Genomic DNA, 27,609 nt, shown 5'->3' with positions numbered 1-27,609 from the left:
TTAACCTTTCAAAAGAGAAGATCCAAAAAAAAAAAAAAAAAAAAAAAAAAAAAAACTTGACCTGCTTAGGACAAAAGACCTTCAAAATAAGATCTGACTGTTGCCTTTCCAAAGCTATTTGCTTCGCAATGAGCTTGGGAGAGAGATTTGACCCAAAATGAGCCATCATTTTCTAGCCATCACACAAACACGTCGACCCTGTTAGTCAGTCTAAGAGATTGAAGCTTATCTAAAAGAGCAGCCCAATCATCAAATTCAACATCAGAGAAATTTCTTCTAAACTTTATATCCCATACAAAAAGAGAATCAGACAAGTATTGACAAAACAAAAAATTTTGGCAGTCGCAAAACTGAAAGGCCTAGGAAATTCTAAACAAAGGGACAAGTCAACCACCCATTTGTCCTTTAAGAATTGGGTTTTATCTTCATAACCCACTCTAACTATGTATTAAGTACCATTCCTCTGAAACGGAGGAAGTTTTTCATGATTTTGGACCAAGGGCCTTTAAACCAAACAAAGATATCCATTTAAAGAACACAAATGAGTCTCTTTCAACTTGTATATATAAGCAAGCACCTACCTCCATAAAGTATCATTCTCAATGAGAAATCTCAAACTCCATTTGGCTAAAAGAACACGATATTCAGTGGACAAGTCAAAAATGGCCAACCTTCCCACAAAAAATACTTCGTGTGCCTTATAAAAATACTAAATTACCATTCCTCCACCCCTATAAACAAAAAGGAATAATAATTAAAACAATAAAGGCCGAAAACATTGATACAGGCATTCTTGAACAAATTATCAAATATAGTACAACAGTAAAAGTTCTACTGAACAGGTCTGTAACAGAGCTGAAATTATGTAAGACATAAACTTCAGTTCATCAAGCTTAGTTTTCAATGGTATTTACACGCATGCTCTAAAATAAAAAAGAGAGGCCATGGTTCCACCCTCTCTTGTACAAATCAAGATGCACATAAACTATACAAAGTGCAAATGTAGAAACAATCATCTAAATTCCAAGACTTGTTGCAGATAAATTATACGAGGAAAAAAATTACGAAACAATATCCATGTACAGGTCAGTATTCAATTTTTAATCCTAGATCACCATATACAAAAGGACGACAGATGTTACTATTGCAGGAACAGCCTGTCTTGCAGCATTTGCCCAAGTTTCGTGAAAAGAAGTTGTTGCTCCTCGAATGTAAGATTCATTAGTACCTAAAATAAACGGATACCATCAATGTCAACAGATTTTTTTTCTAATAAGAGAAAGGTGAAAGAATGAGACATTCATCTAACCTGATCAATAATTGATTCAACAGTTATGCTCTGAGACACAACAAATGATTGATGATAGATGTATGAAAACACAGCCATCACCATCTGCATTTGAAAAACCAAATATTTTAACCGTGGGGAACAAGGGTAGAAGGGTAACAACGATATGAGCAATTGAGTATGCAAAAAATCATTAGATGTGCAAATAGGTTGGTTTCATGTTGGACCGAACTGAGTCAAAGCAGCAGATAAGAACTAAAACGAGCTGAACTAGTTTAGTTGATCACGCAATCAATTCTCACTAAAGAATCATACACAAAAATTGAGGGCAAAAGATATAGAGTTGGAAACTTGAAGTGATAATCAAGAGAGAGGGAGCAACTAGCAGTGACAGCGAGATTGAGCAATGATGGAGACATTAAAGGGTGGCAAGGACACCTTTATTAATATATATATCAACATGTACATCATTACCATACCAAACAAACTTGAAAGTCTATTGGTTAATGTATTTATGCTCAAAAAATGGGTACAATGCATTTCACCCTAAAATTTATTCAAAGCCAAGAGTATGATACTTAATTTAGCAAATGTTGGACATAGACCTATATTGACTAATGTACAGCTAGTGTCTAACGTATCTACTACACTAATAAGTGTCCAATACATATCGAACAAGTGCGGGAATATCCAAATATTTGTCAGATGTTAAGACATGAACATACTAGCCAAACTAAAGAGCCTAAGCTTCTTAGGCTCCGGTCGCCTAGGTTTGCTTTTGCATTTGGGGCACTTTCTTCTTTTGTTATCAATAGTATGGAAGTACTTTACATATTAGCAATCGGTCTTGGGAACTTTGAAAACATGGCTCAGGACAGGTTGGATGAGGATGTTGCTTCATGACAGGTTGGATGAGGGTGTTGCTTCATGAACAAGGGTAGCACGTAGGAATATAACTAGTCTTGGTTGCATGGTGTTGTGCGCTGGAAAGGTAGGATAGAAGGGTTCACCCTACTTAGATTCAAGAAAATGACTATTAAAGCATAGGACTAACATATTAGGACAGGTGCAACATAGGACAACCAAGAGCCAAACCTTGTTTCACTGTGTATAACTTTCCCGCTGTATCACATTTGTTTACTTTTATAGCATTTACATTTTGCACCAAAATCACCAAAACACGTTTTTAAGTGGTTACTATCACATAACGTCATATAATTGCTTGCTTGTTTTGATGAAAACATTAAAATCTTTTTCCAAGGGTTCGACCCTGGAATACAAACCAGGTACTTCTCGCTAATGTGCTGGTGTCAGTGCACTAGTGACAATCTTTTGAATGTTTCTACATTTTCAGCAAACACAGCCTTGGCTATATTTTTATTCACACATCAGTCATCTACAATCCAAGTCATATTCAAATTCAAAATATATCTAAATTAAGTGGGAAAACTCAAATTTACAGCTTGCATATGATGATAGAGATAAAATATTCTTTATTATCTAAACTAATTCAGCATACCTGACAATCCATCCTATCTGTGATTCCACCATGTCCAGGAATGCTATCACCAAAATCCTTCAAAGGGGTACAAAAGCGTCAAATTTATTCAAGGTACAAAAGCAACAGGATTGACATATGAAAAATGAGGAACCTTGATTTTAAAAGCTCTCTTAAAGCCACTCGCAAAGAAGCCGCCAAAAGGAGCTATTATTGACGCAAACAAACCAAGACATATAGCATGCCACTGAACTCGCAAAATGGTAACATCTTTCCATGGGAACTGTAAAACAATGATCCAAGTTAGAAAACTGAATACAGATTGGCAAATAAGAACTAATTGTAATATCACAAGCTCTAAACAGTCTAGCTCGCAAATCACAGAATGCAGACTATTACAAAAAGGCAATCTCAAACAAATCAATCTATTAGAACAATCAGGCTTCCAACAAAGATGTGGGGTGGAGGCTAAACTTTTCAGAACCTAATCCAACAAGGTCAAAACGAAAAAGAGCATGACATAATGCATAACTGCATGTACAAAATATGCATGTTATGTGACCAGATACACAGAGTACAAAGCTATGCAGCCCAACAGAGATTCTATACTAGAGCCTAATATGATGTTTCACATAATGAAGTTAATACCTCTTCAGTCAACGTTGGAGACCTAAAAGCTAAAAGACGTGTTTATGTGATGTCAAAAGGAAACACCCACAGAAAGAGACACTATCGGCCTAAAAATTTTGGTTATAAGCATACTTTTCTAGAATGTTGAGCAGAGGGATCCATCTTTCCTATGCTTTTCTAAGCTGTATCCCTGCTTTCTCGGTATTATCTCTCAGCTCTTACCCAGTAATCGAAAAAATAACAATAAGAACAAAGGTTAAGTAATGGTTTCTGTTTTTTTTTCTTTTAGAGAAACCCTGAGAGAATAATGCCGGGTAGACTGTAGTACTATCATGTAAAATCATAGACATTAGATTGTTAAATCATGCGAGGAAAGGGTTGAGTAACAAATTTTGATAATTGGGTAAAATAATTAAAGTACAATGCCTGTTAAAACAGTGGAATAAGCGGCTCAAATCTTTTTCTATATATAGGAATTTAAAAAGATAGATCTTAACAATTCAATGTCAAGATCGTACAAAATTGGAACTAAACCTTTAGACAAAAAAAAAGATTGGCCTGCTGAAGTTAGACACTCGTGACTAACAAATATCTAAACAATGGATCTCGCCTAATGATAATGATCTTGAGGAGAATTGGGAATATTTTTCCCAGATCGGCACATAGGTTTCAAATTTGTGTGCTCAATCAACTTGAAAAGCAAGTATACTTACCTAAACGATATAAAAACAAATAAATAAACAAATAATCAGATTCAAGTAATACCACTATACGCACCCATGTAGGAATCCATCCTGGCAAAGTAAAAAATTCTGGTGTGAACATGGGACCCGGATCACAGTGAAGCCAACCAGTTGATAAATCCTGCATTTGTATCCCATTTTTAGACATGACTATCTTTAAAACAAAATTAGTACAAGGGCAATTAAAGAGAATCACCTTTCTTGGACAAGTGAGCCAACTGAACCGACCCATAATGTTCGCAAGCTGCAGGAGCGCCAGAATGTTAATAGCATCACTATGATAATAACCTTTTTATTGAATTGTCATGTTTCTAGGCATATTCACAGACAATGATTTTTGTAGGAAACTTCACAATCTCATTAAATTAAATATAAATAATAAATAAATATATTGTTAATCACCAATCAACCTAAAAGCTTAAACAAATGAGCTACGGTAAATTTAATTATAACTATACATTTAACACTCCCTCCAACTTGTAAGGTTGAAATTTATTAGAAGACCTAACACGCAAATCAACATTAATTGGAGAGGAAGTAATATACATGAATTTGAACACAGGATTTCTTATTTCAATACTACATATTAAATTACTAATCAACCCAAAAGTTGGTGCTAATGGATTACAATTATCTAAATTATATCAAAACGTGCATATACAGATATATATACACACATGCAGACATGTGCATCTATATAAAGACGGTTCGATTAAAAAGTTTCACCAACAAGAAACATGTACAAAACAAAACCACAAACCAAACAAAACTTGCCCACTTTGACAAGTCCATTCCCCAAATCTGAAATTAAAAAATCAGAGGAACAAAAGAGTCATACTCCAAAGATATCAAGCAATAGAACGTTTTTATGTAATAAGTTCTACCATATCGAATAGAGGCAAAAAGAAAACTAGAATTTTAAATTAAATAAAGAGAGAGGGCGAGAGAAGGAAAACTTATGTTCCACACTCTTTGGCCAGCTTTCCTTTACGCTTATTAGTTCAATTTTTGTTCTCTCTGTATCTATGTATTTTCAATTTTTGATTATTTTTTACTTATGTTTTGATTGTTTAATCGTCCTTATTTACATTTTTCTTACTCTATGGAGTTCTCTATCTATTGGAAATTAGGGGCTAGTGGAGTGTTAATAGCCCCAAAGGTATTTGTGTAATTTATTATAACCTAGTTTTATTTCCTTTTTTGTTAGGACTTATTATAATCTTATATATACTCTTCCCTCTCGTACTCTTGATTATTTAGAAAATAATAAGGCTTCTATCATGGTTTTTTCTCCCTTCACTAGGGTTTTCCACGTATAACTTGTGTTTTCTCTTCTTCCTCTTTTTCAAGAGTATCTATTGAGCATTGATCTGTCTTTTCATTTCATCAACGAAAAGTTTTTCTCGTGTTTAAGAAAGAAGGTCAATCTACAGTAGAGGTCTAAAATGGAAAACCCTTCGAATCCTTTTGAACCATATTTCGTAATGCTTTGACAGCACTAATCCATAAAATTTGAGACAAACTCCAAAGATGCTCCAAATAAGACTTGAAAACGTTATCTTTGAAGTAATTGCAAAAGACCCACTATAGATGGAAAGTTGGCATAACCCATCATAAGATCGGTATCTTTATTATAAGAAACCAAGCTTTCAAAAAAAAAAAAAAATGAAAGAATGTAAAAGGGCATACAAAGAGAATAAAAAGATCAACACAAATTTCCCCAACGCTAACTACAAGGACGAACCCCAATCCAAGAGAATGAGACCAATTCCCATAAAGAAAAAATAAACCTACTCAACTCCCACAGCTCCTCCCAAGATTTTCTAATATGTTTTTTTCATAAGAAACAAAGATTTCCAATATCTCTAAAAATCCCATATAACCTACCAAGTCAAATTCCCCACAATAGTAGTTTTAAATCACTACTCAACTCAAAAGGTTAAGTTGATGGGTTACAGTACATTTAGTTATATCAATACTTTTAATATTTTCCCTCACTTATGGGCTTGAGAATTCGTGGTAGATCCAACAAGTGAAAATAAATATTAACCGGGGAGGAAGTGATATAACAAAGATTTTGACCAAAGATTTGTACATTACTCATTGGTCCAATGAGAATTTGAACAAAATACCCAACAAATGCATGAGGAGTTTCAAGACTTCTGCCAATCAAAATAGTCCCATTGACATTGATTTTGTCCAGTCTAATGGAAGATTAATGCGATATAAGTGTAGGGTCCTCCTAAGCTTACTCACATTGATTCCTTCCTTATTAGTGAGCCAAATTCTCAAATGCCTCTCTTAGAAGGTTAAGAAGAGTTACATTGGATCATTTTTATCTTTTGTGATTCTTTTGTAACAAAAATGGGGTCATACTACTTTGAAGTGTATGTGTGGCTTCGACACAATATCGATGGTTGGTCTTGAAGCAGTTTTACACACAAAGTAAAAGGACTCAAACATGCCATAAAATATTGGAATTCCTAAACCTTTGAAAATAATTCCTCTCAAGAGGAGTTTAAGAGCACTATAATGACTCCATCAAAAACTTGGAATAAATAACCTGTGTCTTAAAGCGAAGAAGGATTTGCATTATGGAAATAAAAATACAAGACAATGTTGGTGAATGAGGAAGAAAACATGAGGTTCTTGATGCTGCTGAAGAAGAGAGAAAACACTATCATTGAGCTGCTTTCTTGACAAGGCAGCAGCTCCTTAAGATCAAGATGATGAGAGGAATTCTTAACACATTGATTGGGATCCTATTCCTATCATCCAATCAGAAAAGTTAGAATTTCCACTCATGGAAGAGGAAATTTAGCTTGTTAAATTTGGTTTTTAGAATGATACCTTAAAGAGCAGGGCTCAAACAAGTTTCCAGATGCACTTGCAGCTGAGCTCCATAAAAATAATAATAATAATAAATAATTAAAAAAGATAACGGTGTCATTCTCAAATCTGACATTCTAAGAGTGTTTCAAGATTTTTTTTCAAATTTCTATTATCACGCATTCCAAATAAAGCGATGGGAGATTATATGCCTATAAGCATCTGTTCTTGTTTATATACAATCATAGTCATGATTTTATTAGAGAGGCTGAAATCTGTGTTTCCTTCTTGGAGAATCAAATGGAGAAGCTGGATTAGAGAGTGCATTTCATCGGAAAAATTTCAAATCATCATCAATGGAAAAACTGTGGGGTAAAACTTTTGGCATTGCCCATGGCAAGGTGCCCCTCTCATCTCTTCTTTTTTATTTTAGCAGTTGATTGCCTTCGTAGGTTGTTGTCTTGTCCCATACCTCCCAGAAAACTCAATTAGGGGCTTCACAATTGGTAATCTTCAAATTCATCATCATCAATTTCCAGACTACACTACATCTTTCTTTGCCACTTACAAAGAAAAGGAAATCACAAACCTTTTCAGCTTTGTCATGCTTTTTGATGACATATCAGGCCTCAATATCAACGGAAAAAAGTCTAAATTAGTCGGGTAATTACTATGATGCTTCTCCGAATTTATCACTTGGCAAACCACTTTGAATGCATGATTGGAGCATGGCCAAACACTTCCTTGGGTCTTCCCCTTCAAGGTAATCCAAACTCAACATCCCTTTGGCATCCTATCATTGACAAGGTAGAAAGAAGACTTCTAAATTGCAGCCACCTTCTATTCAAAGAGAAATAGATGACTTTCTCACATTAATGCAACTCTGGTCGATCTGTATTTTCCATCACTTTTCTCCTTGCCTAGCAAGAAGCTCTAGCTACGCAAAAGTTCTTCCAAAATTTTCCATAATCAGATAACAAGAAAAAAGAATATATCATCCTTGAAAGCAGGAAAAGGTTACATTACTTCTGTTTCATGGATAACTCAGTGTCCTTGATTTAATGAAGAGAAGTAAAGCTTTATTGGCCAAGTCACATTGAAAATTCCATATTGAAAATATGCAGGAAGTTGATTGTGGCAAACTCTGGGCCTTTTTGCAGCCTTAGAAGAACACTGTTCAACTTACTCGAATATTTGATCCAAAGTTGAAAATGTCCCGTCAATTCTTTTTTTGCATGATTTAGGGTTGGGACAAAATCCTTCATGTACAGTTTCTTCTCTTCTATGGTTGGATCTCTCACATACCATCCCTGTGTATGTCAGGAAGAAAGCTACAAAACGGACCCAACAAATAAGGGATCTTCCTCAAGAGCCAATCAAGAATGTTCGCTCTTTCATGAATAACTTGCCAAGCAAAGAATTTAACATTCTTAGGAACTTTAAAGTTTAACCTTCCATAGATAAGAAAAGACCGCATCCAAAGAGGGATAAGGATCAAAATAGCCTCGAAGGAACAAGTTGCGAAGAAAAGCCCCCAATAGGGTTAGGCCTCCAAAAACAAACATCCCTTTGCCCCTACCGAAACTGAAACTCCCTGATCAAAGATAGGAGAGCCTTGGCATCCCTATATTCCCCACTGACAATGAGGAAACCAAGCAAAAGAGAGGGAGAGCTCCAAAAATCAGTGCTAATTATTCCATCATTATTAATGGTTGTCCTAGTGGAAGATCATTCAAACCCGTGATATCCGACAAGAAGATCCTCTTTCACCCTTCTTATTTATTTATTTGCTGATTGTTTGAGTCGTCTTCTTGATCATAGCTCTTTTAAGGGTCTTACTGCTGAACATCCTATTGGGAAGTCGACCTTTACACTTAATCACTTGCAGTTTTCTGATGATACTTTGATCTTCTCCATTGCTTAGCCTCATCCTTTATAGGATTTATTTGATATTGTACGTATCTTTGAATATGCTTCTTGGCTTAAAATCAATTTTGCTAAGAGGGAGCTTCTTGGGATACATGTTTTTGACTCTGATTTTGATTGGCTTCTAAGTTCCTTTGGTTGCAAGTGGGGTTGTTGGCCTACTACATACCTTGGGCTTCCTTTGGATGGTTACTCCTGGGGGTGTAAAAAATCGACCCGAATGGGATCGGGTCGGTTCAAACTGGTTTTAAGAAAAAGATAATGATTCAAACCGAACCAATTTGGTACTGTTCGATTCGGTTCATGTATGCCTGAATCCACCATAAAAAAAGTTTCAGAGTTTCTTACCTTTTCCTCCTATTTTGCCATCACTCACAACTTCAAACGCATCTCTTTCTACAATCTTCAACCTCCGTTTCTCTCTTCAGCCAATCTCTCTCTCGAAATGAAACCCATCTCTTCAACCTTCATCTCTCTCCCTCCAAATAAACCTAAATAAGAGGAAAACTCTCTCTCTATTGCTTGGAATGGAACTTGAAGAGGCGAAAAAAATCTTCTCCATCTCTCTACAGTATATAGCTTGAAACCCAAAAAAAGATCTAAGAAGAAGAAGAAGATGAAACCTTCAGATTTGAGAGAAGGAAGAGAAAATTGTATGCTTTTTTTTAAACGGAGACAAGTCTCTTTATCAAAGATATTAATAAACGAGGCTAATGCTCAAAGTACCAGAGAATTATACTAAGAGCGAAAAGAACGATCAGAAACAAAAGTACAGACGAGCTGATCAAAACCTTCAAAAGCCCAAGCAAAGAGAAAACTGGACAGACCAAGCTTAAAAATCTTTCAACAAGAAGCTCAAAATCAGTAAAAGAATTGCACACTAAAAGCTTCAAAATGGATGGGAAGAGAAAGTAAACAGCCATGTAGCTTCAAGTCTGGTTGGACAAAAAACGACGGGCAACCAGGAAGCTTTTCTGGAATCTTTTAACCCACAAGAAAGCGATAAACTTTAAAATCCTTTTTCAAATGGAAACCTCTCTTGTGGGCCACCAAGGAAGAGAGTGAATAGAACCGAAATATTCCAGAAAACTTAAAGCCCCAAAATAATAGAAGCATCCATCGAACCTCTCGTGATCCACTAAAACAGACTTCAAAATTAATTGGTTGAAAAAACAAGACCAAGACTATTTTCTGGACTCAAACCAAAACTATTCCACATTTCTCAACAATCGACTTCAAGAGCTTGTGGAGGAAATAAAGAGGCCTGCTTCTCAACAATTAAATCCTCCTCTGTCCAAAACAAGGTATTTAGATCAGGTTCTAAATGAACCTTAATCTACTGGTCATTCTTTTCAGCCGACTTCAGCAAATGTTCGACTTCCTCATTACTCACACTAAAAGGAGAGTCAAAATCTGATACATGCTTCGTTTTCAGATGGAGGGAACAGACGGCTCTTTAGTGATTCTTTATTCTCTTTTAATTGTTTTAGGGAATTAGTTTTTTCTATGGATTTTTCTTGGTGCAAAACACAAAGCATCTTTTACTTGTTACAGCATATCCTTTTTAGTCAGCAACTGGCATTGTCTGATGTAACCACCTTTTGGAGTTTGGGGTTCTCCCCTAATTTCATATATCAATGAAATGTTTCTTCTACCAAAAAAATTAAGAACAAATGATATAAACAAATAAATATAAAAGCAAAGGGGTTAACAGTTAACTCCCACTCCTACCCCCCAGTATCCTCCCAAAAGAATATATCTTACTCGTCACCCATAAAGCAATGAACAAGATTAGAGAAACAAGAGAGAATCATGTTTGTCACAGAGGCTCCTATGAATAGTTTTTCTGTTGCCTCAGGGAAAATGAAACATAAAAGGAAAAATCACCATAAATGCCGAGATAATAGTTGTCACAGAGGCTCCTATGAATCCCTCCCAAGTTTTCTTTGGTGATATCTTGATCAATGGGGTTCGTCCAAAGAAAAATCCAAAGAAGTATGCAGCAATGTCATTGATTACAATGAGTGTTGCTGGAAGAAGAAACCTGCGCATAATTTGACATTTTTCAAAAAAACTGTTTCTAAAAAAAATCCAACAAAACATCAAAAAGAATAGCCAAAGATTTTAAACCTGTATTCAAGTCAAGAACAATAAATATTAACTAGTAAGATAAATGGACATAGTTGCCAGAAAACCCAATTTACAAACTCATGCAGTGTACTACATGCACATTGAATAGCCATTAGACAACTGGGGGTAGTTTTGTAAGCAACTCTAAGCTTGGGGTTTTGCCTATCGTGTAGATTCCATTTTCTACATTAAAAGAGAGAATTAAAATACAAATGAAACCCAAAGAGAAAAGGCCTACCATACATGACATGAAAATTGATGATAAGTAAAAGATAATGATCCAATTTGTTTTTAGAAATGAAAGCGAAACTTTTTATTGAGGAAACGAAAAGAGACTAGTGCTCTGAGATACAAAAGAATACAAGGAACGAAACATAACAAAGAATAATAAAAACAAGAATCTTATTCAGTTATTCTTAACCTAACAAGAAAGTTAAAGAGCATATAATTATAAAGAAGTAATGAACGCAACACAGTTGTGATAGATATCTTGAATTGAAGATCCTCCAAACTTCTCGGAGAGAAAACACCATAAATTAAGACTTAAGCCAATCTGAGTCAAAAAGAGAATAGGAAGGTTGAGAAGATTGCTGAAAGATGCACTGATTCCTTTCCATCCAAATCACAGAAAGCAAAGCATTGATGGCATTAACCCAAAGTTAAAAAGCTTGAGAATTCTAGTTAGTGCCACAGAGAACAAGATGTATATTTTTCTTCCATGGATTGTAGAATACCCACTGGATATTAAAGGCTACAGAAAGCAAGAACAAACAGTATTGAGAAAAAGCACATTTACAGAGAATGTGGCCAGGCTAAGAGATTCCCCTGCCTTTGTAAAACCCAATTCCTTGCATCATAGATTTGTATAGCAACCATCTTCCTTCTTCACACCACTTCGAGCAAAGCTAGAAAGGGATATTTCATTTTTAGTCTCATTCTCGAAAGGGCATTTTGGTTTTTATCAGTTTTTAGTATCCAATTAGTGATTCAAATTCAATTCCATTTAGAACTATGCATGAAGAAAAAGAAGCTAGTAATTGTAAAGTGGAATATTGGAAAGCTTGAAGCCCCTGATCTATGAATCTTCAACGTTACTAATTGTGAACCACTGTGGAAGAGCAATAAGTGATTTGGTATCGGTGGTGGTAATGGTAATGGCACCATGTGAATTGGAATTTGATCTTCCCCCAACCATTTTTGGTGGTCTTGGGCTCTCTTCACCTAAGAAGCACCAACACTCCTAAAATGACCAAGTATCAGTGTTGGACAAATGTTTAACACCAATAACCCCCCCCCCCCCCCCCCCCCAGACACATGTGTCCAACATGCTAGCTAGCATGTCGATTATTTGATTATTACATTTTTATTTCTAGCATGGGTGGGACACTTTTAAGACATGGTTGGGACACCTCTAGGACACGCAAACCTACAAATTAAAAAGATAAATAATCATCGCTGACACAGTCAAGATCTAAGTAAATGGAGTTGATGAGGAATGCTAGAGTCACATCGCCACCGGAAGTGGTGATCGAAGACGCTGAGATGGTTGTGCTGGAGGCGGAGGGAGTGGATTTTCAGGTAGTAAATTTTAGGGGGAAAGATTTTGAAGAGTTTTGAGAGTTGCAAGGGCAAGCTAGAGACAGGCAGTTTTGGCATGTAAAAATGCATGAATTGAAACTGTCTCCGCGTTACTTTAGATGGCAAAGGGTGCTTCGGAGAGGGACACCTGTTTCGTGGATGAGATTGAGAAAGCTTGGTGAAGTGGAGGAAGCATGCTGGAGTGGAGAGATATTAAAGAAGCATGTTTTCAATAGAAATAAATAAATAAATAAATAAAGGACGTGTACTTTTCAAGGAAGCGTGTATTCATTTCTGTTTCAATATCTTTTCTTTCTCTTCTGATTTTACTTTCTTTTCTCTCTTCTGTTCTATTTCATTTTCTTAAACTTTTTTTACATTTATATTTAAAATTAAGATCAACTTCTGGTTATACCCAAATTAATTGTATTATTTTGATGTTTTTAAAGGTATTATTTTATAATATATTTATCTGCACCATATATATTTATTTCTATAAAAAAATATAACGTGACTTCAATGTCTCATGTCCTACTTTTTCAAAAATTAGCATGTCGATATGTCGGTGTCATATTCGTGTCGCGTGTCAGTATTTGTGCTTTTTAGCCCTCGCTAGCTTTGATTTTCATTTTCTTTCTCATTCATGTTTTTCGTTCTTCCCCTCCCTCTATCTCTTTTTCTTTGTTTTCTTTCAAGTTTTCAACTAGCTCGGCTACTTGTTTGTCATATTTTATTCTTCTTTTACCTTCTCCAACTCACCTGATACTTGAAACCGACAAAATTGACTGACCGACCAAGAGTCAGTCGATTGACTTTACTACCTTCATCAGAACCGACAAGCATCAATTGGCAACAACTGATATGTTGGTGGTTGGTGTCGGTTTGAACTCAAAATCAATGCCAATTGATTGATGATCACTAGCTTGTAACCAAAAGCAAAGACTTTTTCTTTATTCTTCTTTATTATATATTTTTTAAATAGTAATGGTAAACCTTTCATTAGGAAAAAAAAGGAGAGAGAATATGAGGTCAGAAAAAAGTAAAACCTACAAAAGGGAGCTGAACTATGAGCACTTCCAACTCCCCACCGAAGGTGAGATTTGGTATTTACCCGACAACTTGACTAAGACTAGGACGAACATGTCTTTTATTTATTTTCTAAAAGTTGGATAATAATTTTAGGGTCATGCTTATTGGGAGCCTCAATTCAATCGATATTCTTCTGAAAAAAAGTTCCCTCATTCTCTAATGCCAACTGTTTGTCCCTTGTGTTAAAAGGTAGGGGAATCTCTTAGCCTGGCCACAATGTGCTTTTTCTCAACACTGTTCTTGCTCTCCATAGCCTTTAGTATCCAACGGGTTTTCTACAATCCATGGAAGAAAAATATACACCATGCTCTCTGTGGCACTAACTGGAGTCCAACCCCACACGACTACAACCATAAACATTTCACCAAAAAAAAAGAGCCTCATCGCATAGCCTCATGTCACATAAAACCTGAAACTCAAGTGGCTTCAAACAACCACTCACTTGATCAAAGGAGGGCTGACCCTCATCCAAACCTTCTCACAAGAATTTCCTGATTCAACATCAAATCCTCTTACTGACAAGGATAGGCATTCTAAACAAGGAAAAAAGTAGATGAAAATCCTACACAGAACTAATTGGATCAAAGTGTCCCTCCCAAAAATAAAAATAGAATATAAAATATAAAATATATTTTTTAAAAAAATATTCTTAGAAGTTGGTTCTAGATTTTTTCAACCACCAAATGCCAAAGATGCACACTTCTTAGGTTACTCCAGGGAAAACCACAATAAGATGATTTCGTTGATGACTAATTCATCTAATGAGCTGATGATTTTGCACTTTCTTCATTGGAATCATCAAGTAATTCAATGATGAAAACCAAAGCCAATGAAGCCAGTGCTAGTAAAATTTGCATGTCATAAATGAGAAAATTTTTGTTTAAATGTTTCTGTAAACTCATCCTCTAGTATTCTTAGATCTCTACAATAACAAACATATTGATATAACAACCATAATATAGAGACGATTACAAACACTAGATGCATGAGCAATGCTACTTGTATCCTGAAATTTGACAATTGGCGTGCTATCAAACATCAATGACTGAAAACCTGTAATGATGTAGGCTTTTTTTTTTTTTTTTTTTTTTTTTGAGGATGGGTTCCCATATCCCTGGCCTTTTTGTTGTTCTCTTTTGCCAATAATTTCTTTTTATATCACAAAACAATCAGTTGAGCAGAAAAAAAAATCAAAACAAAGACAATAGAACAATAAACAGGGAGAAAAGAGAGAACCGTAGGAAATATAGCAATGGACAATCTAAAAGCAATTCAAATTACCAGAAGATTCCTTCGAAGATGTTAGCAACAGTGAACGAAGACTGTGTAAACACAACTATCAAGATCATGTGTGTCCATGCATACTGGCCAAACTGATATTTGTACATTTTCTTTTTTAGAGTAAGAATGAACCACATAAAACCTGATAAAGGCAGCAAAAGGTGTTACTTCAACAGCTAAATAACCTTTTAGAAGTGGATGGGGGGCAGAGGGGAACTATAGAAGTATTGTCCGCAATTTTAGATAACGTGGGTGGTGAGCTTACACTCAGAACAATTTTGACTTTATTATCGGTCAAAATAGAAGAACTGGTCAGAAATTAAATGCCAATTGAACATGATCCAGGTTATAAAAAGGAGAGAGAGTATTAATTATCATAGTTGAAGTTACGTCACTAACCATAAGGCTAGGACCTACCTGCAATATACAAAAAATAGCAAATGGCCATTTGATACTTGACGAGGCTGCTAACAAGCTGATACAGAACTTTATCTGTTGTTACAGTATTGACAAGCCGTTGACTGAGAAGACGGCCATAGACAAAAAACATTGCCGTGAAGAAGAAGTACCTAGATGGAGTTTGGGAATCATAAAACATTTATACACTAATAGCAATGAAACTAGGTGAAGAACATTAACTGTGGGACTTAATAAAAATCATGAACTCTCATCGGTAGAACAGATCCTTCTTAATAAAAAGAAGATACATATAGTACCAGTTTAATGACCGGAATCCTGGGAGCTGCCTATCTTCATGAGTCCTCCTAAGTAGATTGAAAAGTTCTCGTGCCATAAAGATTTGGATTACTACCACCATAGCCATAATATATAGATGTCCAAGGTATATTACTAATGCAAACCCTCCAATCATCCAGACAGATGAATAGGCACGAATCAACATTGACTTATATTTATTTCTGTCATTAACAAGTAAATGGCTTCCATTTGACTTCAAATCCTCCACAATCCCCTGAAAAATTGGGTGGGAAAAAGCTCAATCACTCATTAATTGTACAAAAACCAATAAGCAATTCAGAGCATTTTTGTGTCGAAGAAAGTACATAATAAGATTGCCAAAACTGAATTGCTTTCCAACAGCAATCTATTTCAAAAGGAAAATAAGTGGAAATAGTATCATTAATTATTATTTCAAAATGCAGATACACACTAATTGAAGAGCACCAAATTAACCCAAAAAAAGGAAGGAAAAAAATACCATCATTGGTAACTTCATTGACAAGTTCTAGAAAATTATATTCAATTGTGCATATTTCATTTCCCTGAGGCAACAGAAAATATCGAAAAAGAAAAGCTGACGATGTAAAGCGAAAAACAAAAAAAGGCATATAAAGGTGGAGAAACCTCATTCGATCTCCTACGGTGTCGAAGTCGAGCACTAGGGCTCGATGGATGGTTGAAACTATTTTCTCTCTGCATATCTCTTCAAAACCAGATCTCACATCAATGCTGTATTGCCTGGTGGAACAAACAGACCAAAGGAGCAGCACAAGCGTCAAGCAATAAAGGGAGAGGAAATGAAATCAGTCGAACTTTGATTGGTATAACAAATGGCGAACCAAGAACCTCAAGAACTGGCGAGAAATAAAAAACACAAAACCCAAGAACAAAAGAGCGAGTGAAACCTGGCAAAGGCTGTAGAAAGAAGAAAACGGGGACAGATCAAAAAGATTGAAGTCAGAGTGAGGAGAAGGCAGAGTGAAGAAGGAAAAGTTGAGATCAACGTGTTGAGTAGTGAAGGGATTATTACATAACACACATTTGCTACGAAGCTGTTGACGTAATTTTGTCTGTGAATTTTGGTGAGCGGTGAAGAAGAGAACGTGAACTCCAATGGAATAATATTGGTTTGGAATCAATACAATTGGTTTTCCATTGACGAACGATGCACAACTGTCACTTCTTCTTTCTCACACAACACATTCGATGATGATGAATTGATGATGATGGATTGATGATGATCTTGCAACCAAACCTACGAACTATAACGCAAAATTTATGAAAATGGCCTTTTTTGGTTATAAATGATTTTTAAATAATGGCCCATTTACAAGGATTAGCACAAAAACATGTCCCCATACAATACAAGGCCAGGGTATTTGCTATTTTTAATCATATATTTTTTCTAATTTCCAAGAGTGGCTTTATTTTATGAAAGTTTCTATTTTTGGACTTCCATGATATGGTAATTTTAATTTACCCCAATACTCATTTCTATACCTGAAATTAAATTCAATATATAAAATAAAAGTAATATTATTAAATATAGATCCACATTACACATGTTGTCCATTATCATGTGTCACACCATTTTTCCACCATCTACATTGTCATGTATCTTGATGATACCAATCCTTAGTGGACATGTAATCCACCTCATGTTTGTCAAATTGAGTAATGGCATTTGGTGGGTTTTGTTAGACACATTGTGAAATTTCCAAATAAATGGTAGAAACTCGATTTTTTTTTTTTAGATTTTCTGTTTTCTTAATTTTGTTTATTTATATTACTCGATTTTCATTCATGTTGTTCCTCATTTTTACAACATATAATCAACACGAGCTCCAATCGCCTCCTCTGTCGAAGCATGACTTCCAATCATCTCCTCAGCCAAAGGTAGGTTCTAAAGGTAGATCGGTTTTTCTTCCACTTTATTATAATTAATAAAATAAGTGTTATTTTGCATATTTGATATATATTAAATTTCCATATAATTACAATATTTTGAAATAATGTTACTTTGAAAAATATTACAAAATTATAGATTTCTAGTATTTGATACTAATAGTAATAATTATTTATCATGAATGCTTGATGTCGAATTATACTGAGAAACCGTTGAAAATATGATCATAAAAAAGCAATTATTCTTCCTAAAGCTCATTATAAATTAATGCAAAAGACTCCAAAACTTTAAATCAATATGGTATAGAAGAATTTTCGATGTTTCGGATATGCTTATGCAGTAGAAATATCTAAGAGAAATATTTTAAAGTGCCTATATAATGTCTTCTCTTGGATGAATGAAATAGCGAGTTATTGATGGAAATATCATGAATATCAATTGACTAAAGAATAACATTTCCTAAAGTGAATGTTGTAAATTTTAATAATGGTGGATGAAAAAGAATTATAAATCTTGATCAACTAAAACATCTCATTTCCTGAAGTGAATATTATGAATATGACAATTGTAATAAAGGTTATAACTGCAGTAAGGGAAGAAATAATTATTCTTCGTGGCTAGTTGTTATAATAATCCAAATCTTAAAAAAAACATGAAATGATGGTTATAAAAGAAAAGGCTCCACAAAAGAAAATATGTGAAAGCAAATTTTGCATTTAAGATTAATAATGTAAACTGGAAATTTTCTTTAGCTTCTTTGCTATTGTAATATAATATAGAAGGTTCAATTTAAGTTGTTGAAGAAAAATGGCAATGCTTTGTGTTAATCATTTTGGTTTTTAAAAAAAAAGAGGGAAAAGAAATGGAAATAAACATTATATATATTACTTTTATATAGGTTTCGTTTTTATTTATTTTTTTTTTTAAAAAAAAGAGATTTAAAGAAAAGAAAGTGGAAAGGAAAGTTAGGAATTAAAAAGTATTATTTGGTTTTTTTCACAATCTTCTTCTCCACCGCCAAACCATTTTTCACCACATTTCTCATCTCTTTTGGAATCTTCAACTTCAGAGCTATGATGAGGGAGGGTTTGAGAATATTGGAAGCAAAGATTCTGCAGTTTGAAGGTTAAAGAAGATAGGAAACAACAAGCTCAAGTCATTTTTTTTGACAGATTGAATTTACGTAGACATCCTCTAGTTTTTAAGTTGTTTTGTACTGCTCAAAAGGAATTAAAAGGTGAGATTTATTTTGTTGGAATATTTATTCAATTTCTAACAAGTTTGTGAAGGAAACAGGAGCCAATTTTGATGTTAGATTGGTGTTTTTCGAAGAGGCATTCAGGTCACAAGTTTGGTGTGCGAATTCGTAAAGTCTCTGGTTTTCAAGTTTCCCAAATTGTACAAAGGGAGTTAGAAGCTCTATTAGGTATGGTTGAAAATTTTATGAAATTTCTTACAACTTTTATGAAGAAATCGTTAGCCAAAAATGACAGGAAGTAAGCTTAATTTTAGGAAAAAGTTAAGGGTTAGCAGAAGACTCGATTTTGGACTACCTCTGTTTCGGGCAATTTTTGTAGCAATCTGTTGAGAATCTCCTTTTCTTTCCTTCAAGTAAGTTGTAGAGGAGTTCAAAACAAAGAGTTTTATATACAGTACAATCATTTTGGTGAAGTATTGAGATAGTTATGAATGCTTGAATTTAAGTTGTTGAATCTGAAAAATTCTAGGGATATATGTGAAAATATTCTTGTATGTCTAAATTTGGAATTGTAGAATGTCATCTTTTGTGCATCATCTTAAGTTAGTATAAAGATACAGTTTTGATGCTCGGTTTTGGTTTGTTTGACAGGCCAAGAGGAAATAAGTTGAGTCTAACATTAAGGAACTAGCCTTAAGGTCGTGAGTGACAAACGAATTTCAAAACTGGTTTCTATATTGTTATTTATGATTGTGTTTCTATGTTTGAATCAGATTTTATGAATCACACATGATTTCTATGAATGGTTTCAAGCATAAATTTCAAGTTTATATTTTTTTGATGAAATTTATATATGAGCACGTTATTATCATTTTACTGAAAAGTAGTTGAAACAATATCATTTTAAGCAAGTATTGTTTTTAGATTTTCAGTTTTCCACGAACAACTAAGTAAGCTTGAGTTTTATGAAAGATATAGATAACAGGCATGTTTTAATGTTTTCATATGACTTCTTGAGATTTTTGTTAACTACATGATTGAGATATTGAGCTCGAGGCTATATGGTACCATGTGCACAAATTAGATTATGTTATTAACATTAAGTGTACTCTGTAACAATGATGTTGTCGTGAGTGCTAGACGAGCCCTACTACGATAAAGACGATTGGAGTGCTGGATGGGCTCCACTATATCGTAGAGCTAGTAAACGTTGGTTGTATTGGGTGGGCCCTACACAACGTAAATTTGTCATGTTAATTAAAATATTTTGATATACTTGATATGTCTTGCTAGATTTCAATGACGTACATGCTAAGTATTTGAGAAAGTTGTTATTATTATTATACGTTTATATTTACGACTTGATTAAACAAATTTATGTGTAAAGTTTTTGCATGCTCTAATCTATAAATTTACAGTTTTAAAATGAGTCACTCACTGAGCTTTATAGCTTACCCTTCCAAAATGTTTTTTTCATTTTTCAGGTAGAGATCGAACTCCCGATGCCTGATAGACTGCCTTAGTCTGCTGAAGCTCCCAGATCAATTGCTAGTACGTGGTTAGAGTTGTACATAGAGTCTGTTTTGTTATGTTGTATGTCTTTGTAAGATATAGATACTCTACAGTTTGTGTAAGCTCTAGGTGTTGAAGTTGTATAAACCTTTGTTGGTTATGGTGTCTCCATCAAGTTTACTTGCTAAATTAGTTATTTCAAGACTGCACTTCATGTATGTCTATGATTTGACCCAACTAAGTCTTATATAGACATAAATATACCCAAAGATAAAGACCACTCTACAGACTAACTCTTAATATACTAGTATGATACTCAAAACACTCCAGCAGATAAGCAGTAGTAGTAAGGCATCGGGTCCATGATCTCTACCTGAAAAGTAAGACAACACTTTTGGAAAGGGTGAGCTAAAGCATAGTGAGTGTGCAAAATCGAGATTCTCTTTGGATTTTTTTATAAAAAAAGAATAATAGAAAATGGAAATTAAGTATATAATATTTTTATATAATTAATATTTTTTATTAAAAAAAAGAAGAAAAGAGAAGAAAGGATATAAAAGGAAGAAAGAGGAAAAGAGAAAAGGGAAATTTCACTTTTTTTTTCTTCTTCTCTTTCCCTCCACCGCCAAGCATTTCCTCATCATTTTCATCCAAATTTTAGAGTTTTCTTTTAAGAGAAGAATTGGAGAGAACCTGAGGAAGAAGAAGAAGATTTCTTAGTTCTAAGGTTGAGGAAGAAGGGGAAAACTCAAAGGAAGTTTCAATCATGGTAGATTTTGACCCACTTTGTACACTTAGGGTTTTTTATTTGATTTGATCTTCTTAAGAAGAACTAAAATGTGAGGTTTGAATTTCTTGAAAGCTAATTCATTTTCTAACAATTTTCGTGAACAATGTTTGAGTCAATTTTGTTATTAATTGGGTGATATTTGACAGAGAAGACAGAACAGGTTTTTTCCACGCGAAACCATATATCCTCTAATTTTTAAGTTTTTCGGTGTGTATACGTTCAGTTAAAATCTCTAATTGATATGGTTGGAAATCTTATTCAATTCCTATAAACTTTATGAAGATGTCGAGAACCAATTATGACTGGAAATGTATTAAATTACAGGGACAAGTTGAAGGTCTGTAGAGTGCGTGATTTTGGAGTGGTTTTGTTTCGTGGTGTTTCTAAACTTTTCGACTGAGAATTTGAGTTACATATCTTCAAGTAAATTATAGAAAACATCAAAATAAAGATTTTGACATAAAGAACACTCATTTTGCTTACGTATTGAGGGATTTATAGTCATTTGAAGTTTATGTTAGAAATCTGAAAAATGCAAAGAATTGTTCGAATAGAATTTTATTTCTTAAGCTTTGTTTTCGTGAGCATCATCTTTAGTGCGACCTATTAATTCTATCTTTAGAAAACTGAAATATTTAGGGTTCTAATACTCGGTTTGGTTGTTGACAGGTCGAGAAGAATTAAACCGAGCTTACAGACCAAGGATCTAGCTTAAGACAGTGAGTGACAAAACATATTTCAAACAGATTTCTAAACTGAATAGTACATGATTTCTATGAACGGTTTCTAAACTGTTATCTATGATTACACTTCTATAGATAGTACATGATTTCTATGAACTGTTTCGAGCATAAGTTCAAGCAGAAAGTTTTATGATGAAATTTATATATGAGCACGTTATTATCGAATTTCTGAAAAGTAGCTGAAATCAAATCATTTTAAGCAAGTATTGTTTTTAGATTTTCAATTTTCTACGAATAATCTGAGTAAGCTTGAGCTTTACGAGAGATAAAGATAACAGGCATGTATTGATGTTTTCGTATGATTTTCTGATGTTTCCGTTAACTACATGACTGAGATGTTGAACTCGAGGCTATATGGTACCATGTGCATATAGGTTAGATTTCGTTGTTGACGTTGAGTGTACTCCATAACAACGATGTTGTTGTGAGTGTTGGATGGGCCCCACTACGACAAAGACGATAGAAGTGCTGGCGAGCCCTACTGCATCGTAAGGCTTGTAAACGCTAGTTGTACTGGGTGTGTCCTACACAACGTAGATTTGTCATGTTAGTTAAAATGTTTTGATATACTTGATTTGTCTTGCTAGATTTCAGTGACGTACATATTGAGTATTTGAGAAACCTATTCTTACTATTATACGTTCATATTTACGACTTGTAAAAACAGATTTATATGTGTAAGCTTTCACGTTCTCTTATCCTTAAATTTATAGTTTTAAACTGAGTCACTCACTGAGCTTTATAGCTTACCCTTCCAAAATGTTTTACCCACTTTCCAGGTTGAAATCGAGTTTCCGGTGCCCGATAGACTGCCTTAGTCGGTTGAAGCTCCAATATTGATTGCCAGTATGTGGTTAGAGTTGTACATAAAGTCTGTTATGTTATGTTGTATAGTCTTTGAACGATATAGATACTTTACAATTTGTGTAAGTTCTAGGAGTTGCGATTGTGTAAACCTTTGTTGGTTATGTTTTAGTTAAGGTGTCTCCAGGTTTACTTGCGAAATCAGTTATTTCCGGCTACACTTCATGTATGTATATGATTAGTATAGGTTCCGATGTGTTGTGTTGCATGTATAATAGTTCATATACTAGATTAGCAAGTTTATCATGTTTAAGAATTCAGCAGAGTCAACAAATATATTTAAAGAAAGCGATGTCAGTCAGCTTCACGTCGTCTTGAGGTCTAAGCTAGTAGGTAGTCCGGGAGGGGGTGTGACAACTTAGTATCAGAGCAGTTTGCTCCATGGGAATTAAGATAGAGCAATTAGCTCTAAGAAGAAGCTGGAAAGTAAATAGTTGGAAGTTAAGTTAATTTAGAGGGAACCAGTGAAGTATGGTCTAAGTAAAGGATAGAAGTAAGTCCAGTTATGTTTAACACGTGAGTAGACATTAAGTATCATGCATTTGAGTTAAGTATCTATAGTATGTTTAATGTGTTGACATATTATAGGAGTCATGCCACCACATACTAGCAAGCGACGCAGGTAGAATCAGAATGGGATGCAAGGTCCTACCTAAGGTCTGTTTGTAAGAGAATCTAGTACCCCAAGAGTTCAAGTTGGGGAAGGAAACGAGTGCTTTGCGAGAACTGCACAGGAGATAGGAAGGCTAGAGAGAGCAAAGCTTAGTGATCTAGAAAAGGCATACGGAATTGAACGACTGAAGAAGTTAGGGGCCACATTGTTTAAGGGTTCTACAGATCCAACTGATGCGGAGGAGTGGTTGAATATGCTTGAAAAATGTTTTGATGTGATGAATTGTCCTGAGGAACGGAAAGTCAGATTGGCCACATTTTTGTTGCAGAAGGAGGCTGAAGGATGGTGGAAATCCAGATTAGCTAGGCATAGTGATGTACGTATTTTAGACTGGCAGACTTTTAGAGGCATATTCGAAGATAAGTATTATCCCAGAACATACTGCAAGGGCAAGAGGGATGAGTTCCTAGGGTTGAAACAAGGATCATTTTTAGTGACCGAGTACGAGAGAAAGTATATCGAGCTTTCACGATATGCTGATGTTATTGTGGCATTTGAGAGCGACAAATGCCGAAGGTTTGAAAGAGGGTTGCATTTGAAATATGTACCCCAGTTACAACCATTGCTAAGTGGACAAATTTTTCTCAGTTAGTGGAGATTGCTATTCGTGTGGAGCAAAGTTTAACATAAGAGAAGTCAGCAGTGGAGCTTAGTCGTGGGGCTTCAACAGCTAGCAGTTTTAGAGGTCGTAAGCAACAGAGGTTCACACCTGGGGTAAATATTTCAAACTGTCAAGACTTTAAGAGTCGATCTAGAGGCCAAACATCGAGGAATATGAGTTATGGTAGTGTTTATTAGGGGAAGAGCCAGAGAATACCTAGTCAAACTACTAGATCAATAGTAAGACCACAGACAGGTCAGGAGTCCATTGCTAGTATAGTCTAGCGAACCCCATGCACGAGTTGTGGTAGGAATCATCAAGGTCAGTGTTTAGTGGATGCTGATGTGTGTTACCAATATGGACAGTCAGGACATGATTGCCTGCAGTTGAACACAACAGTTTAGAGGGATCAAGGAGTTAGGTCCTAGACAGTTGAGCAATCAAGAGTTTCAGTGGTTCTGACAGAGGGCACCGGTGGTGCAAGCTAAAAGGGAGTTGTTGGAAGACCTAGGCAATAGGGAAATGTTTATGCTACAACTCAACAAGAAACAAAGGATGCACCAGACGTTATTACTGGTACGATTCTTATTTGTAATGTACCTATAGTTGTTTTATTTGATCCATGTGCTATGCATTCCTTTGTTTCTAGTATATTTCTGACTAAGTTGAATAGGATGCTAGAGCCTTTATCTAATGGGTTAGCTATATACACTCTAGTCGGTGATGTTTTAGTCGTCAGTGAGGTGTTGCGAAATTGTGAGGTTTTAGTGGAGGGTATTAGTATGCTAGTGGATTTGCTACCACTAGAGTTACAGAGGTTAGATGTAATTTTGTGAATGGATTTCTTATTCACACACTATGCATCTATAGATTGCGATAGGAAGGAAGTGGTTTTCAGAAAACCAGGCTTTGTTAAAGTGGTTTTTAAAGGTATGAGGAAGATCATTCTTATTAGTTTAATCTCAGTTCTGAAAGCTAAGAAATTTCTGAGGAAAGGTTGCACAACGTTTCTTGCACACGTGGTAGAAGTGCAGAGAGAAAAGCTGAAGGTAGAAGATGTTCTTGTGGTGAAAGAGTTTCATGATTTATTTTCCAGACGATCTATCAGGTTTGCCACTTGATAGAGAGATTGAGTTCACTATTGAATTATTACCAAAAACAACACCTATTTCATAGACACCATACAGAATGACTCCGAGCAAGCTTAAAGAGCTGAAGGTGTAGTTACAAGAACTAGTTGACAAGGGATACATCAGGCCTAGTGTATTGTCTTGGGAGTACCAGGGCTATTTGTGAAAAAGAAAGATGGTACCCTCAGATTATGTATTGACTATAGACAGTTAAACAAGGTTACAATACGTAACAAGTATCCTTTACCACGCATCGATGACTAATTTAATCAGCTTAGGGGAGCAGCATTGTTCTCTAAGAATGATTTAAGGTAAGGATACCACCAGTTGAAGGTTAGAGAATCAGATATTTCTAAGACAGCATTCAGAATGAGGTATGGACACTATGAGTTTTCGAGTTATGCCATTCGGTTTAACGAATGTGCCAGCAGTTTTCATGGATCTTATGAATAGGATCTTTCATAGTATTTAGATCAGTTTGTGATAGTGTTCATTGATGATATACTAGTTTACTCGGTTGGCAAAGAAGCCCACGAGGAACATTTAAGGATTGTTCTATAGATTCTACGTGATAAACAGTTGTACGCTAAGTTCAGCAAATGTAAGTTCTGGTTGGAACAAGTAGTATTCTTGGGACATGTAATTTCAGCAAAAGAAGTTAATGTTGATATGCAAAAAGTGAAAACGGTTGTCAATTGGGAAAGACTAACTAGTGCGATAGAAGTACGTAGTTTCCTGGGTTTGGCAGGATACTATGACGTTTTATTGAGGATTTCTCACTATTGGCAGCTTTGACAAGGAAAAATGCTAAGTTTGAGTGGTCAGATAAATGCGAACAAAGTTTTCAGGAATTGAAGAAGAGATTAGTCACAACACCTATTTTGACACTCCCTATAATAAGGACATTGTGACGCTTCGAGGCAAGGTTTAGGTTGTGTGCTTTTGCAAGATGGGAAGGCAATAACTTATGCTTCAAAGCAGTTGAAGAAGCATGAGTGTCATTACCCTACCCATGATCTTGAGTTAGGGTAGTTGTTTTAGCATTAAAGATCTAAAGACACTATTTGTTTGGGGAACAATGTCATATTTTCACAGATCATAAGAGTCTGAAGTATATTTTTTTATCAGAAAGAGCTAAATCTGAGACAAAGGCAATGACTATAACTTAATGAAGATTATGACTGTACAATAGAGTACCACCCAGGTAAAGCTAATGTAGTAGCAGATCCATTAAGTTGGAAGTTAAGATTTCTGAAGAGTGCTTTGTGTGGTATTCGAGTATCTTTATTGAGTGAATTAAGAGGTTCCAAGGTAGAAGTGTCTGCGGAAGATTTAAGAAGTCTCTTAGCTAAATTTTAGGTTTGGTCTTCTCTGGTAGCTGAGATTGTGAGAAGATAGTCAGAGGACAATAATTTACAGAAGAAGCTTGAAAAATCCAAGGAAGGCTTAGAGGTGGAGTTTAAACTGAGAACAGATGGAGCCATTGTTAAATAGGGAAAATTATGTGTTCCGAATGTTAGTGAGCTTAAGGATGCTATTCTAGAAGAAGCTTATAGTTCAGCTTACGTTATGCATCCAAGTAGCACCAAGATGTACAAAACTTTAAAGAAGACTTATTAGTAGCCTAGAATGAAGCAAGAAATAACTAAGTATGCTGATAGATGTTTAATCTGTCAACAGGTTAAACCAGTGAGATAGAGGCCAGGAGGACTTCTTAATCCTTTGCCAGTGTCGGAGTGGAAATGAGAGCATATTACTATAGATTTCTATTTGGATTACCTCGTATATCCAGTAGACATGATGGTATATGGTAATAGTAGATAGACTCACCAAGACAGCACGATTTATACTGGTTAGAGCGACATCTACGTTAGATCAGCTAGCTAGATTATATGTCGACAAGATTGTGAGTTAGTATGGAATGCCAGTATCCATAGTTTCAGATAGGGTTCCGAGGTTTACTTCTAAATTTAGGCCTAGTTTGTAGAAGGCAATGAAAACAAGGCTAACGTTTAGTACATCATTTCATCCCCAAACAGGTGGTCAGTTTTAAAGGACCATCTAAACCTTAAAGGACATGTTGAGAGCATGTGTCCTTCAATTTAAGGGAAGTTACGATACCTACTTGCCACTTATGAATTTTGCTTATAATAACAACTATCAGTCTAGTATCGGTATGGCACCAGATGAGGCCTTATACGGCAGACCATGCAAAACTCCTGTGTGCTGGAATGAAGTGGGAGAGCGGAAGCTAGTAGGTCTTGAGTTGGTCTAGATTACAATATTAAGTTAATCAGAGAAAACCTGAGAATAGCCCAAGATCAACAGAAAAGTTCTGCAGATAAGCGACTAAGAAACTTAGAATTTCAAGTTGGAGATCAATTTTTCTTGAAATTATCTCAGTGGAGAGATGTTATTCATTTTGGAAGGAAAGGTAAGTTATATCCTAGGTATATTGGGCC

The 27,609-nt window shown here is 35.2% G+C and overlaps 1 protein-coding gene across 4 annotated transcripts; it reads right to left on the bottom strand.

Moving 5' to 3' along the window:
- Window positions 1-829: 829 nt before the first annotated feature.
- Window positions 830-17,014, bottom strand: LOC103498219 (phosphatidate cytidylyltransferase 1-like). Of its 4 annotated transcripts, XM_051079931.1 has the most exons (15): window positions 16,761-17,006; window positions 16,577-16,645; window positions 16,355-16,468; window positions 16,209-16,272; window positions 16,054-16,094; window positions 15,709-15,962; window positions 15,410-15,561; window positions 14,993-15,134; window positions 10,802-10,958; window positions 4,356-4,403; window positions 4,194-4,280; window positions 2,941-3,069; window positions 2,808-2,864; window positions 1,310-1,393; window positions 830-1,228 (listed from the first exon to the last, which is right to left on the bottom strand). In XM_051079931.1, exons 3-15 carry the CDS (start codon window positions 16,427-16,429, stop codon window positions 1,142-1,144), a joined length of 1,377 nt encoding a protein of 458 aa, XP_050935888.1. In that variant the 5' UTR covers window positions 16,430-16,468; window positions 16,577-16,645; window positions 16,761-17,006; the 3' UTR covers window positions 830-1,141. The 4 variants fall into 4 exon arrangements, with proteins under 4 accessions (XP_050935888.1, XP_050935887.1, XP_008458962.1 ...); XM_051079930.1 differs by having other exon boundaries at window positions 16,636-17,006; XM_008460740.3 differs by lacking the exons at window positions 16,054-16,094; window positions 16,209-16,272 and having other exon boundaries at window positions 16,636-17,014.
- Window positions 17,015-27,609: the final 10,595 nt, after the last annotated feature.

The sequence above is a fragment of the Cucumis melo genome, chromosome 12 (genome assembly GCF_025177605.1).
Source record: "Cucumis melo cultivar AY chromosome 12, USDA_Cmelo_AY_1.0, whole genome shotgun sequence".
Classification (NCBI taxonomy): Eukaryota; Viridiplantae; Streptophyta; class Magnoliopsida; order Cucurbitales; family Cucurbitaceae; genus Cucumis; species Cucumis melo.
Note: the sequence above shows the minus strand (reverse complement) of the source record. Positions and strands in the feature narration are given on the sequence as shown.